This window comes from Bos indicus, chromosome 14, assembly GCF_029378745.1.
Source record: "Bos indicus isolate NIAB-ARS_2022 breed Sahiwal x Tharparkar chromosome 14, NIAB-ARS_B.indTharparkar_mat_pri_1.0, whole genome shotgun sequence".
NCBI lineage: Eukaryota > Metazoa > Chordata > Mammalia > Artiodactyla > Bovidae > Bos > Bos indicus.
Window position 1 is genome coordinate 8534880 of NC_091773.1, and position 14623 is coordinate 8549502.

At 51.7% G+C, this 14623-nt stretch overlaps 1 protein-coding gene across 1 annotated transcript in view; it reads right to left on the bottom strand.

The window, feature by feature from the left end:
- The window catches only part of TG (thyroglobulin), a 235968-nt gene that overhangs the window by 203960 nt on the left and 17385 nt on the right, over positions 1-14623 (bottom strand). Inside the window, exons 9-16 of the mRNA XM_019974011.2 lie at positions 10742-11842; positions 9572-10159; positions 9088-9327; positions 6796-6933; positions 6110-6187; positions 5450-5562; positions 3139-3241; positions 1900-2100 (exon numbers count right to left, since the gene is read on the bottom strand). Coding sequence (XP_019829570.2) covers positions 1900-2100; positions 3139-3241; positions 5450-5562; positions 6110-6187; positions 6796-6933; positions 9088-9327; positions 9572-10159; positions 10742-11842 — 2562 coding nt within the window. The remainder of the gene's footprint in view (positions 1-1899; positions 2101-3138; positions 3242-5449; positions 5563-6109; positions 6188-6795; positions 6934-9087; positions 9328-9571; positions 10160-10741; positions 11843-14623) is intronic.

The following is a 14623-nucleotide window of genomic DNA, read 5'->3' on the forward strand; positions in this document are numbered from 1 at the left end:
TACCCAGCAAGGGTGCTGGCAGAGCTGACACTTGGGTCTATCTGTTTGACCCCGTCATCTGAGCTTTCTCCCCAGACTCTGTAGCAAGTCAGCAGGAAGAAGCTTTGGGGAACTCAAAGTGCTTGCTGTTCCACTTGCTAGCTGGGTGGCTTTCAACACGTTAATGACCCTCTGTGAGTCCCAGTTTTGCCATCTATAAAATGGAGAGTAGGACTCTTCTATCTATTTACCTGCATCCCTGGGGGAGCGAAAATGGGGCGTATGATGTGACAAGCACGTTTTAGTAGGTGAATCTCTGCACAGGTGAGCTACGATCATGGAATCCTGGCAGGGCCAAGACACAGGGGGTCTTTCAGACCCCAGAAGAGCTGTGCTCCCAGACCTGTTCCTGCAGGACACTCAGCAGTCTGTTCCTTGGGTCCCGACAGTGCGGACCACTCTTCGATGTCCTGTAAGTTCAATGTGTCTGATGCTAAGGCTGACACTCGTTGCTCTCGGCAACACCCGGCAGGGGGCTCTTCTCATAAACACCCATCGAGCACCTGCTATGTTCCCTGCATGGTGGCAGTGGCTGAGGGTCTTGAACAGAACCCATAGAGACTGGGAGACTCAAGGTCTTGGGAGAAAAGGCGTGTAGTGAGAGCCCTGGGCACGCACCGCAGGTTTGAGGAAGGAGACAGAGCCCCGCGAAGAGAGCATTGACTCTTCCTTCCCACCCTTCTTTTGAAGACTCCCCTGTCTCTTTACAAATATAAATATCACTCTACAAATGTAAAAATTCTCTTTACACATAGAAATCACTAGACTTAATTAAATGTGTCTGCAGTTCCAAAATGTTGCCTAAAGACTGCAAATGTTAAAAATAATAATAATAATAATAAGGCAACAAAACAGTAAGAACAACAGAAGAAAGGCAACTGCCATAAAATTAGTCATTTTGTGCAGCATTTCTCAACCGTGCCAGACCCAACATCCCAACTTGTAACAAATATTTTGCAATGTCTTCATTTACTGCTCTGAAACAGAAGTCACAGATAATGTAACCTACTTGTGCACACACATTTTAAAATGACTCCAGTGTCCTGTGACTTGAGAACAAAGGAAAAAGTAAAGGTAAGTAATTGATAATTCAATAATATGTTTAATAACTAATAATGTATTTCAATATTATATATTCATGTACAGTTCAATATTTTATACCCAAATGATCTTTTAAAGTAGAAACAAAAATAGATAAATCAACACCTCCACTGATTCCTGAAGCTCCCCGGCTGGGATGGACGCCTCTGAGGTCCCCCCACTGAGATCCTGCCGTCTGGACCCTCCTCCCCACTTGAGGATGGGGAGACCAAGACCTGGCACCCCCAGGAGGCCAGCACCCAAGCTTCACTGGCTCGGGAGATTGCCACAAGGGCTCGCCTTGGTTTGAGCTCCTGAATATTCACTGGAAGGGCTGATGCTGAAGCTGAAGCTCCAGTACTTTGGCCACCTGATGCGAAGAACTGACTCATTGGAAAAGACCCTGATTCTGGGAAAGACTGAAGGCAGGAGGAGAAGGGGACGACAGAGGATGAGACGGTTGGATGGCATCACTGACTCAATGGACATGAGTTTGAGTAAACTCCAGGAGTTGGCGATGGACAGGGAAGCCTGCTGTGCTGCAGTCCATGGGGTTGCAAAGAGTCGGACACCACTGAGTGACTGAACTGAACTGAACTGAGCTAAGACAGAGTTTCAACGTCACGGGGTCAACTGCAATCCCTCATGCAGATCCCTTGTCTCCCCTCCTTCCCTCACTGTCCTGACACCTTTGGTGACCCCTTCACCCCAGCCAGGGCCAAGGAAGGGATGACAGGACCCCCACCAGCCCGGGGGCCACTCTGGGGCATCACCACTTACTCTCACAGGCCGGCTGGCTCCCGGCCACGCGGGTCCCGGGTACCTCCTCTCCACTGCCCAGGACGCACCAGCAGCTGCCCTGGGCCGGGTCGCACTGCACTGGGGAGAAGCCTCCATCCTCTGCCCTGCAGGCCGGGCTGTAGCCAGGGCTGGTTCTCCTGGAGGGGACTCCACTCTGGAGCACTTCACAGAGGCTCGGGCCTTGACGCAAAGACAAGCCACATGTGTTCTCTGCCTGCGTGGCTGTCACAGCCCTTGTCACCACCCACCACCCACTGCCACCTGCCTACAGGGCCCCTGGGGTCTGGGGTGGCCTCCCTACTAGGGTGTTGCACTCAGACACTCGGCTTTGTATTCCCCTCTCCACTCCATGCACGTGCACACACACACACACACACACACACACATTGCCTGTCTTCAAGGAGCTTAGAATCTTAGAGGATACTTAACAAGTAAGTGAGCAACTGCAGTTGAGATGCTAAGGATGATAATGGGGTGTGCAGGGCAGTTTACGAGCCCATAGGGCGGCACTGAGCTCTGCTGGGAAAGACAGAGAGGCCTGCAAGCCTTCCTTGAGGGACTGATGGGTGGACGGAGTAAGAGTTAGCCAGCTGGGGTTGTGGGTTTGCAAAGGCTGCACCAGACCATAAAAGCCCAAGGAAAAGAGTGACTACCTGCTTGAAAAGCCTGATTATAGTTTACTATTCCTGGACCTGATGCTGAGATGGAGAAATAAGAGAAGCCCAGGAAGATACAGGAGCCTACACAGAGAGGTCCAGAAACCTCAGCAAGGAGCCTGGGCCTGAGGACCACAGGGAGCATCGATGGGCTCCAGGCAGAGGACAGCCGCACATGTGCCCTTTAGAGACACCGTCTTAACCTCACTGTGGAAAGCAGATTGCTGGACCAGGCTGGAGGACGAGGGGCCAGGCAGGAGCCCTGGTATCGGGGCTGCACAGCAGACTGCATGAAGGCAGCGGTGCCCACTCTAACAGAGACCAGTGCTGGTTTGTGCCTCTAGTTACCCCAAACCCTGCTATATGTATTACTCCCAAGAACCCACTGAGGTGGGGGAATCGTGCCCCTATTTCACAGATGAGAAAACTGAGGCGCAGTGAGGTTAGAGGCTTTCACGGCTCTGGAATGGCCAAGCTGGGACATGAAGCCAGCTCCTGGGGCTCCGTACCTCATGCTCACGGGGTGGGGGCTGGAGAGTGATGGGGAAGGGCCAGTACTCACACTGGGCACTGCTGTTTGTGCCAGGGGGCACGCCCTCTCCTGAGGCCGGATCCACACACCAGGTGCCAGCCTCCGACGCCTGCAGCCTGGCAAACTCTCCTGTCTGAGACAAAACCGAGGTGGTGTCACCCAGCGAAGATGCTTCTGTAAACTGATAAGTCGGGAGCCAGACATCAAGGATATTTCTCCCGAAACTACTGGCGATGGCTTTTCCAGACGTTGGGGAGGGGCTGGACGGGGCTGTCCTGTTTGAGACCCTTTACGTACATTGTCTGAATTCATGGCTGTAACATCCGCACGAGACAAGAACTGCAGTGAACCCATTTTTAGAGTGGGGAAAACAGGCTCACTCAGAGAGAGAAAGTGATACAGCACCATCCAGCTGGGAGTGGCAGACCCAGGCTGGGCCCAAGCCTGCCCAGCCCCAGAGCCCAGCTACTGTCTTGAAAGCATCCCCCTAGTTCCGGAAACGATTTTCAACCTGCATCCCTTGGAGAAAAGGGGTCTGTAACAGAAAAGAAAGACAAGGAAGGAGGCAGTCGCCTGCCTTTGCCCAGGGCCCATCTCTCCTCGGCCAGCTGGAGATGCTGGGCAAGCTCCGCCAGTTCACTGGGGCAAGTTTCCTCATCTAAAAAGAGAGGAGATGGGACCAGATGGACCCATGCACTCCTGGTGAAGACAATGTCCTCTCTCCTGTGTGTGCAGCTGCAGGCAGAAGGGAGGCCAGTTTTTCCAAGCTCCCTGGGACCACTGAGGGTTTCCTTGAGCTTTCCGAGACCACTTGTCCATTCTATACTCCGCCGTGCCATTTTCACAGACGGTAAACGACCATCGTAACGACACCCGACGTTTACAGAGAACATAATCAGGAGGCCCCCAGGGTGCCCTTCCGTCCCTGATGTAGGTGGAGAGCCTGCGTCCCCATTCTACTCAGCGAGACCCAGGGAAATCAGAGGAGGTGCCCCCGGGTGCACGGCTTTCAAGCCGCACAGGTAGGCTTCAAACCCAAGCAAAGGTTTGAGAAAATACGGGATTGTGAAGATCTACAACTGAGAACACACTATCCGCTAACATGACTTCTGCTGAGGAGCCGGTCCAACACACAGCCGTCCAATGTGGACACTCGGCATCTTGGGTCCTGCTTCCTGGCACTTGGGTTCTTCCAGGAGCCAGCCTGGGGAACCACACGATCGGAGGTTCTCTGGGAGCTGGTCTGAATCACTTTTCCCTCAATCAGAACTCTGCTTCCTGCCTCTCCTTCTCCACAGGGGGGCTCGCAGGCTCTGATGATGGAGCAGACTCTCATTTCAGGGGTAGGGAGCTGTCAGCCAAGACAAAAGACTAGATCTGCTAATTTCTCTACAAAACTCTTCCGTAATCAGGGTCCATGTTTATAGCACCAAACAGTATGAATAACAGTGAGGAACAGTAACAAGGAAATTTTGCTCAGTAATTTGCATTTTGTGAACCTCTGCACTACTGATTTCATCTAACTTCCTTGGAGCCTCTGTGAGCCCAGCGGAGTCGGGGGCAGTGTTCCTATCACTCCTACTTCAGGGTACGGGGCCTGAGCCACAGGGAGTTCCATCAGCTGGTACCTGAGTGGTTGGTTCCAGCAAGAAGTCTCTCTCTAAGAGCTTTCACATCAGTCACTGCCCTAAATCATGACAACCAGGGAGCTGGAGAGGGAAATATTACAGTCTTCCATTTATGTTGAGAAGCTGAACTATGATGGGCATGTTGATGTGGCCACATGGTTTAAGGAATTATGTATGTGTATATTATTCTTCAAAGAGTTTTCACTAAAGGTTATTTCCTAAAAGCCTCAAAACAGTCCTAGCGCTAGGGAAGATTAAAATGGGGCCTGATCTTAGGATAACACAAAGCCCAGAGAAGCACAGAGACGGTAAATAAATTGCCCAAGGTCATATAGCTTGGGCCTCCAGGTGGCTCAGTGTTAAAGGATCTGCCTGCCAATGCAGGACATGCAAGAGACGTGGGTTTGATACCTGGCTCAGGAAGATCCCCTGGAGGAGGAAGTGGCAACCTACTCCAGTATTCTTGCTTGGAAAATTCCACGGACAGAGAATCCTGGCGAGCTACAGTCCGTGGGGTCATAAAAGAGTTGAATACGACTGATCAGCTAAACATAACCACCACCACATAGCTTGGATCAGCCAGGGCTGGGACAAAACCCGAGGCCTAGAATTCCTTGTGAGTTTTCAATTAAAACAAGTTTATTGAAAACTAGAAAATTCGCCATCCAGAAAGTTCTGGCTTCTGGAACCTTCTTGGGCCTTCAGAGACTTACCTCTAAGCAGGTTGGGATGAACAGGTCTTTAGGAGATGGTTCTGCTTGGACACCAGCCTGTTTCCAGCTGGAAAGCAGCCCACTGGCTCGCAATCTCTCGCAGCTGGTGGGGCCTGGGTGGGGAGAGAGGGGAGCTCTCAACAGGCTGGCCGTGGGCGCTGAGGGCAGGTGGGGAGCCCAGGCTGGCCCCGAGTGTTGGAGCCATGCATCTGGGTGGGTGGAGGTGCCTTATGCAGAGAGCTGGGACCCCAGAGAAGCAGGCTGAGGGTCAGGGACAAAGACCCACGTGGGACATTTCACCTCTGAGACATAAAGTGAGCGCTTGATTACATGGGTCCAGACTCAGAAGAGAGGTTGGACTATGGACCAGACATGAGGTCGTTGTAGAAAACACAGAAATAGATGAAACTTCCCAGGAAGCAGGTGTCAGGGGGTGGACCTGGGGCTCCTTGCCCACACCCAGCTCCCTCCCTCCACCTGGGAAATGAGGAGCACCATTAGGAACTACAACCAAGGTCAGGGAACTCTTTCAGGCCTGGGCACTTGGGGGTGTGTGGTCTGCCTGCTCTTGGGAGTTGGTCTGAAGCGCTGGCCCACGGAGCCTCCCCAGGCAGGGCGCCCGCTAGAAGGCCCGCCGGCTGGTCCAGCGGCCCCACTTACACTTCGGGATCTGCCGGGAGCGGGCGGTCAGCGAGGCGGGGACGTACTCTCCCTTCCCGTCCACACACCAGCAGTGCCCTGGAAAAAAGCCCGGGCCAGAAGTTCAGGAAGTGCCCAAGGGCCCTGCCCTGAGGGTCCTGCAATACACACTACCATATATAAAAGAGATAACAAATAAGGACTTGCTGTATAGCACAGGAAACTCTACTCAATACTCCGTAGTGGCCTATATGGGAAAAGAATCTGAAAAAGAGTGGGTTTAGGTATAATCTACTCACTTTGTTGTACAGCAGAAACTATTGTAACATAGCATTACAAATCAACCATACTCTAATCAAAATTTTAAAAATTCCTAGCAGTGCCAATAAGTTCTCTCACCCAAACCCCTACCTGTCTGCTCTCCCTAACATGGTCCACAATCAGAGGCCCTAACACCCAGAAACCCCAGCAGCTACCCACTTGATCTTCAGGCAGGTAGAAGGCTGCCACTCCCATCGTACAGACGGAACAATCAGATGGCACAAGAATTAAGGGACTTGCCACCAGCTGTGGAAGAGAGGCCTAGAGTCCACGTTGCTTTGCCCTAATAGTGCAGGGCTCTTTCCTTTCTCTCTTTTTAGGGCTCTCTTCTGCACATGAAAAGGAGGGGTGTCCCTCAGCCTCCCCAGGGTGCCTGCCCGCCTCACCCGTCGCGGCATGGCACTGCACAGGCTCCCAGCCTCCGAAGGCATCACACTGTGGCAGGTACGGGCTGGACCGCACAGGGCTGGGTGCTCGTGGCGACTCGGCCAGGGTCACCAGGCGTCTCTGGTAGAAGTCAAAGGCTGGAGTCGGGAGAGAGGAAGAGAGAGGTGAGCCCTGGACGCGCAAAGCCCAGGCCGAGCGGACTCTGTCCTGAGAACAGCCACCTCGTCCTTTCCCAACATAGGCGGCCTTTTGATTTCTGTAACAAACATTTCCACCCCAAAACAAGACAGAGGCTCATCGAGGAGCAGGTAGGCCCTCACCAGATTGCCCTTTAAAATTAAAATGAAAAAAATTAAAATGCCGGCTGATGGGAAGTCCCTGGCAGTCCAGGGGTTGGGACTGCCACGCTTCCACTGCAGGGGGCACAGGTTTGATCCCTGGTCAGGGAACTAAGATCCCACAAGCAACATTATGCAACCAAAGAAGTAAAAAATGTCAGCCAAGTTTGAAGGAATCACTGTTCCTCCTTCAGGAATTCTCACCTAGAGCCCATCAGGTCAAGGCAGAGTCTCCAGGCACATGTGAGAACAGTGATTGCTGATAACACTGATGGCACGTTACGGAACTGACTTTCCTCCTGTGCCCACCCCTCCTCCCTAGAGACCCTGGGACACCAATACTGGGTTCTGTGGGTCAAAGATGCTTTGCGGCCTTCAGTCTCTTTCTGGGCTGGGCCTTCAATCCCCAGACTCCCCAGGCTCCAGAGGTCTGCACACCAAGAGCTTCCTCTCCTCTGGCACAGTTAGAGATGCCCCTTCTCATCTGAAGGGGTGACCAGGAAAGGGACCAACCCTGGTTGTTCTCTACAGACACTTCCTTTTTTCCCAATGGCGTCACACTTGCAAAAGCAGAGCTGGTGGCTCGGTGAAGGGGAACTTCTTTAGCCTGACTTCTGAGCAATGTGCCACCATGACATTCAGCCAATAAATTCCCATGGGGCCAACACTTCTCTCTCTTCCTCTAAATTTCCCTCCCTGACCGAAGTGGTCACCACTCAAGGGAATCAACACCTCCTCCCCTCTTTGATTACGTGACAACTTGCCCAGGCACATTTTTTTAAAAACTGGGTTCCTGCCAAAAGCAGAATCTCCAAGTCTCTGAAGAACAGAGGGGGAAAAAAAAAAGTACCTGGGGAGGGAAGGAGAGAGAAGAAGAAGAAAGAAGCAAGGAGGATGGTTAGGCATCCTTTTCCAGGTCCCCACATTCTGTCAGCGCTGTGCGAGACCCAGGATGTAAAGAGTTAGGTGGGCGTCTTGTCCTCCAGCAGAGGTGGCTGGGGAGGGGGAGGAAACAAAGATGGCTCTGGGGAGACTCTCATGTGGGGTTAGGGGAATAAAGGCAAGGGAAGCCCAACGCCAAGGGGGCAGCAGAACTGCCAGGAAGGTGAGGGCAGGGGGGCTCCAGCCTGTGGGCAGAGGCTCTTTGTCTTGGTCCAGATGTTACAGGGGGAGCAGTGGGAGCAGGGGACAGAGGCGTGGGGGCCAAACCACCAGCATCGCATCCAGGCTCCGCTAGTTGCTGGTTGGATGAACCTGGACACGTGACTTTACCTCCGTTTCCACTTCTGAAAAGAATCACGGATGGTGATTACAGCATCGCTCTCATGGGACTGTCAGAGGATCAGATGCAAAGATCTGGTAAAGATCTACTTAGCACAGAAAGTGCTTGGCCAGGGGTATGTGTCAAGCAATGCTGAGCTGGTCCCAGGCCAGAGCGGTGTCAGCCTTCTGAGCATAGGTCTCTGCCATGAGCAGGGACCAAGTGGTGCTTTTTGGAGTTAACTACCTGGATTAGATTTGATCACATGAGGAAGGTGCCTAAACCCAGAGCGTGTTTCCTCAGTTTAGGAGGGCTCTTCTACTTTCCTCCTAGGAGGTGTTACTGAGTCCTCGGAAATGGAGGGAAACTTCAGAACCAGTCACAGGGGAGTAGGAGTGTTCGGGGCTCACACATTTGAATAGTTTAACCCAAGTACTTGGCTTCCCAGTGGGCTACAGGCGCCATATGCAATACAAAATACAGAGCCCTGCCCCCAAGTGGCTCTGTTGGAGGACTGGGCGCCATCTTGGAGGGGTGGGAAAACTTCCAGCTTTATCACAAAAGACGTTTGTGTTCTCCGGAACTCATGGGCCGGGGGAAACCACAGCTCTAAAGATGACCAAAGAGGAACTCGTTCAAACTCTCTCTTCCGCCAAAGAGGGAACAAGAAACCAGAAGCATGGGGCACTCACTGGACTGAGCTGCCAGTCGAATGGCATGATCGCTCCCACTCAGAAACTTCTCCAAGAAAGTCTCCCGAGACGGGGAGAGCGGAGGAAAGGCCAGCTCCTCATCCGTCAGCCGGATTCCTTTGGCCGCAAGGAAACTCTCTCCCAGAGGGAAACGAGAACTGTTGGAATACGTGACAATCTCTTCTGCTTCCCTGATGAACTGCAGGACGCGAAGCTTCACTTCCTCACAAGAGCCAGGACCTGGGGAGGAAAGGCAGATGGATCCACCCACCACGTGGAGCTCACTCTGACCCCTCTGAAGTATGTACACACATCAACATACACACGCATTTCTGCCTCAGCTGTTCCCTTCGCCCCAACTCTTCCCACAACCTGGAATGTTCTTTCTGTTTCGTCTCTGCAATCGGATTCACTGCACTGACGGCATACCCACTTTGTGAGATGATTAGTAATAGCTAATGTTTATTCCACACCAGGAACTCACATGCTGGGACCTTGTTGGGCTCGTTCCGGGTTCCTTCCAGCTTCTGACCAGCCTCATCCACACACCAGCAGCTCCGGAGGTCAAAGTGCGCCAGAGGGGCACTAAAGTCTGAGTAGGGCCCTGGGTATCGGTCAAGCTGGCCGTTTAGGATCTGCCAGAAGAGGTAGGGTTCCAGAAACACGTTCCCTCCAGGTTGGGTCTGGTTCCCTTCCAGCACCGACACTGGGACATCTTGGAAAGAAGAGTATCTCGCCAGCCCTGGGAAGACGCCTTGTTGGCCAGCCTCGTACAGATTTTGAATGAAGAGACGGAAGTTTCTGGAAGCTGCTTCTCTGTAGCTCATGATCTTCATCAGCAGTTCCGCCGGGGTCAGTGCCTGGCCAGCACTGTTCTGAGCCTCCCAGCGTTCATACCACTCGAAGGCCTGCTCAGGGGGCCCGTCGCATTGCACGGGGCTCCACTGCCCACTGGCACTGCACTGCGGGATGTAGATGCTGGAGAGGGCGGGCGGTGTGCTGGGATTGGAGACCAGGGTCCGCACCGTCCCGAGGAAGGCTCGCTCGGCCTGTAACTGACAGGGGCTGGGGCCTGGGGAGGAACGAAACACAGGTATTTCAGGTTAATAAGCCCCAAAGACCAAGATGCATATGTGCTAAGTCGTTTCAGTTGTGTCTGACTCTTTGCCACTCCATGGACTGGCAAAGGGGACCACCCCTTTGCACGCCAGGCTCCTCTGTCCATGGGATTCTCCAGGCAAGAATACTGGACTGAGTTGCATTTCCTTCTCCAGAGGGATCTTCCCGACCCAGAATCGAAGCCCTTATCTGTCCAAACTCCATCTAAAACCTTACACAGCCATAGAAACCCCATCAACCTTAAATTTGTAAATATTCAGAGAGAGAGAGCCTGCCCATCACTAAATCAATGCAGTTGAGACCAGCTGTTGTCAGCACTGCAGAAATTTTATGTGCCAGCTTCTTAAGGCCAAATTAATCTCCCAACTCCACTCCTTGGAATGGTTAACATTATCAAGACCTTTCTGGACAATGTTTAAATCAGCCAGCAAACTTCACCATTAGCAGAAGTTTGGGCTTTAGCTACAACTGATGCGTCATGTCAGGGCCCTAGGGGAGAATCAGAGTCTGCAGGTTGAACACTCAACAGACTCACATTTCTTGGGCTCTCCAAGCCCACTTCGAGTTCCAGGAATAGGCTGACCCTCGGTGTCCACACAGTAGCACTCTGAGTTGAAGCACTGGACAGGGAGAAAGTTCCCCTCGCTGGTACAAGCAGGGACAAACAGGCTGGACCCAGCCGGCTGGCTACCCAAGAGGCTCTGCATGCGCGCCCTCTGCTTTTCGCACTCCGTGGGGCACCGGGGTCGTCCACCTCTAACCCGGGAGCCAGCAAGTTCTCGGCCCTGGGCGTCCACGCACCAGCAGTCTCCGGCAAAGCACTGGACCTCCTCGTAGCTCCCTTCCGCAGTGCATGCCGGGACGAAAAGGCTGCCAGGTGCCTGCCCGCAGCCCTGAGAGCTGAACACCATTTCCATCACGTCACCTAAATCCCTCGCTATGTCCTCTGGCACAGAAATAGCATGCTGCAAGAAGAGAAGGAATTCTGGAAGCTCCAGGAAGGAAGAAAGGAATTGCAGGGCATTTTGGTTCTCTTGTAAGTTGACTTCAAAGCCAAAGCTGCCCACAACTGGCTTCCTCAGGGCAACGTCTATCTTGGAGGCTTTGGGAGCTTCGGAGGCAGGATTTGAATTCAGTCCCACGGAGAGGGGCTTGGCCAGATCGGCTAGTGCCCGTCCATCCTGGAAGCCTGGGAGACCCAGCTGCTGGAAAAAGTGACTGAAGTTAAATGTGCCTCTTGTGCCCAGGGCTCCAGACAAGTTAAACTGGCCGACGTTCACCAAAAATCTTCCCCCGAAGAGGTTTTGCTGCAGCCGCTTTGCGTTGGTGGTGAACTGCAGGGCGAGGCGGGCCAGCTCTCGGGAGGGAAAGAGCCCTCTAATCGCTTCCTTGAGGAGACTTTCTGGGGCAACAAACCGTGTGTCCCGTCCTTGCAGCATCGGCTGGAAAATTCCGGAATCCAGAAAGAGCTCCTTGATGGAGGGTGGGCAGGATGCGGTAAATCTGGCGAATCTCTGAGACACCGGTCTTTCCTCGGGAGCCAAGAGCAAGCTGCGCCGGCTGAAGTAGCCGGACGGCCCAAAGCGGAGTCTGGAAAAGGCCCGCCGCCTCTCAGAGGGACAGGACTGGTCTTCAGCTGCAGGGGGAATGCAAGCAGAGACACAAATGGAGAGAGAGTGTCACCATCGCCAGTGACCCTGACACAAACCCGCAGAGCTTTCTGGTTTACTGTTGTTTAATAATCACTGTCTGACTCCTTGTGACCCTATGGGCTGTAGCCTGCCAGTCTCTTCTGTCCATAGGATTTCCCAGAAAAGAAGACTGGAGTGGGTTGCCATTTCCTTCTCCAGGGTATGTTCCCAACCCAGGGATTGAACCTGTGTCTCCTGCTTGGCAGGTAGACAAAAACAACAGCAACAGCATTTCTGACACAGCCCTCAGATCTTTCTGGTAGAGAGATGAAAGAAGTCAGACAAGGATTGAATCTCTGCCTCCTTTCTCCATATCCTTCTGTTTGTTCCTTCCCCCTGAGCAGGACCCCCTGTGACCCCCATCTTGGGGAGTGAGGACTCCAGGTGACTTGACTTCCTCTCCTTGATTCCACTCGAGGGTGACCCCTTCCTAAGACAGGGCTCAGAGACACTGGCCCACTTTCTGGAAACCGGCCCACACACTCATCAAATGTGCCCACTGGCATGATATCTGCCCACCCGGTGGGTGCCCTGCCTTGCCCAATACTCATGTCTGCCTGGAACCTCCAACTGTGATCTCATTTGGAAAGAGCATCTCTGCGGATGTCATTAGTTAAAATGAGGTCATACTGGTTTAGGGTGGGTCCTAAATCCAATGACTGGTGTCCTTAAAGAATGCCATGTGAATACACAGAGGAGACACACAGGGAGAAAAACACAGGAAGAGGGAAGGCAGAGACTAGGGTGATGCAGCTGTTAGCTAATGAATGCCAGAGACTGCCAGCATACACCAGAAGCTGGCAAGGACTCTACCCTGGAGCTTTCTGAGGGAACACAGCCCTGCCCATACCTTTATTTCAGACTTCTGGCCTCCAGGACGGTGAGAAAATAAATGTCTGTTGTTTTAAGCCATTCAGTTTGTGGTCATTTGTTATGGCCACCCTAGGAAACTCCTGCACCAACAAATTCCTGTTTGTTTTTAATGGAATGTTGTTTTCCAGGGTTCTCCTATTGGAACCCTCAATGGCCTTTAACGCTTCATTATAATGCTCTTTAAGAGGCTATCTATTCCTCCATGGGGATCATCTTATCTAGGCTAACTAGTTCATCGTCTGTTTGAAGTTAAAAACCATACTTTAAATTCTATTGATATTTTCCATAATAAGAAACATTTTCCTATGTTTTAATATGCAGTATTAGAGGAATTGGGCTTCCCTCGTGGCTCAATGATAAAGAAACTGCCTATCAACGCAGGAGACTCGGGTTCGATCCCTGGGTCAGGAAGATCACCTGGAAAAAGAAATAGCAACCCACTCCAGCATTCTTGTCTGGGAAATCCCATGGAGAGAGGAGCCTGGCGGGCTACAGTCCATGAGGTCAGAATCGGACACAACTGAACAACAATGGTACAGGAATTATGGTGTTTCCCGAAGTAGAATATGATAACGCCCGCTCCGCAAACACACTCAGCAGTCTTCCAGACTTCTTGAGCTTTCCTTGAAATTATTAATTAGTAATCAACTCCATCGGAGAAGGCAATGGCACCCCACTCCAGTATTCTTGCCTGGAAAATCCCATGGACGGAGGAGCCTGGTTGGCTGCAGTCCATGGGGTTGCGAAGAGTCGGACACGACTGAGCGACCTCACTTCCTCTTTTCACTTTCATGCATTGGAGAAGGAAATGGCAACCCACTCCAGTGTTCTTGCCTGGAGAACCCCAGGGACCGGGGAGCCTGATGGGCTGCCATCTATGGGGTTGCACAGAGTCGGACAGTCGGACACAACTGAGCGACTTAGCAACAGCAGCAGCAGCAATCAACTCCATGCATGGTCAGGTCATTCTGTCTGAATATCCCAAGTCAACGGTCATCATATTCAGAAAAAAGTTTTTAAATTCAAACTCTGATCATCTCAGTCACATAGGTAGAAGGGAGAAAACTCCATTTTTCTCCATAAAACCATAAATCTTAGCTGTTCTTTTCAACTCACCCCACCCTCAACTTTTCAAAATAATTCATTCCCCTCAGTTCAGACGGGTGCCAAAAAGAAAGTCAGCCAATTTCACTCTGTAACCAGGCAACAGAGTAAGATCTGGAACATGCGGTCAGAGAGAGTGAGAGAGACTGGCAACATCTGAACATATAACACATCCGTCCACAAGGCCAGGGCTTCCTCTAATGGGTATTACAGGAAGGCAGGGAAGAAACCAAGCTCACGTCTCTGCTTTCTCTCTCTCCAAATTAAGAGCATACCCTGCCCATTCATTTGTTATGTAGTGTTACCAAGGCAAAGAAAAAGATCAGATATTGGTTTCTTGTGGCACATGTTTCCATGGTAATGAGACTGATACATCAGATGGAAAAAGTAGAATATATATATATATATACATATATGATCTATGCATTTGGAAGTACTTTTGGTTTTAACGTGGAAGACCATAGTTCTTCATTTTCACCCGGAATTAGGGAACAGTGTTCTCTGGGTTCTAACAGAACCAGAGTGTAATTGTAAAGGCTACCTTCAAGGCAGAGGTTCACAATGTTCTTTTTCTACATCTTCACACTTAGCCAAAAGCATGGTACCCAACACAGTGCTGAGAACTCAAAATGTTAAGTTGGAGAAATCAAATGGTTTCCTAGGAAGTCACTGAAATAATGTTAACACATGTCTGAAAAGACCGTCCTCCTCCTTCACTGTCTCACATCTTGCTGAGTCCATCCAGCTCA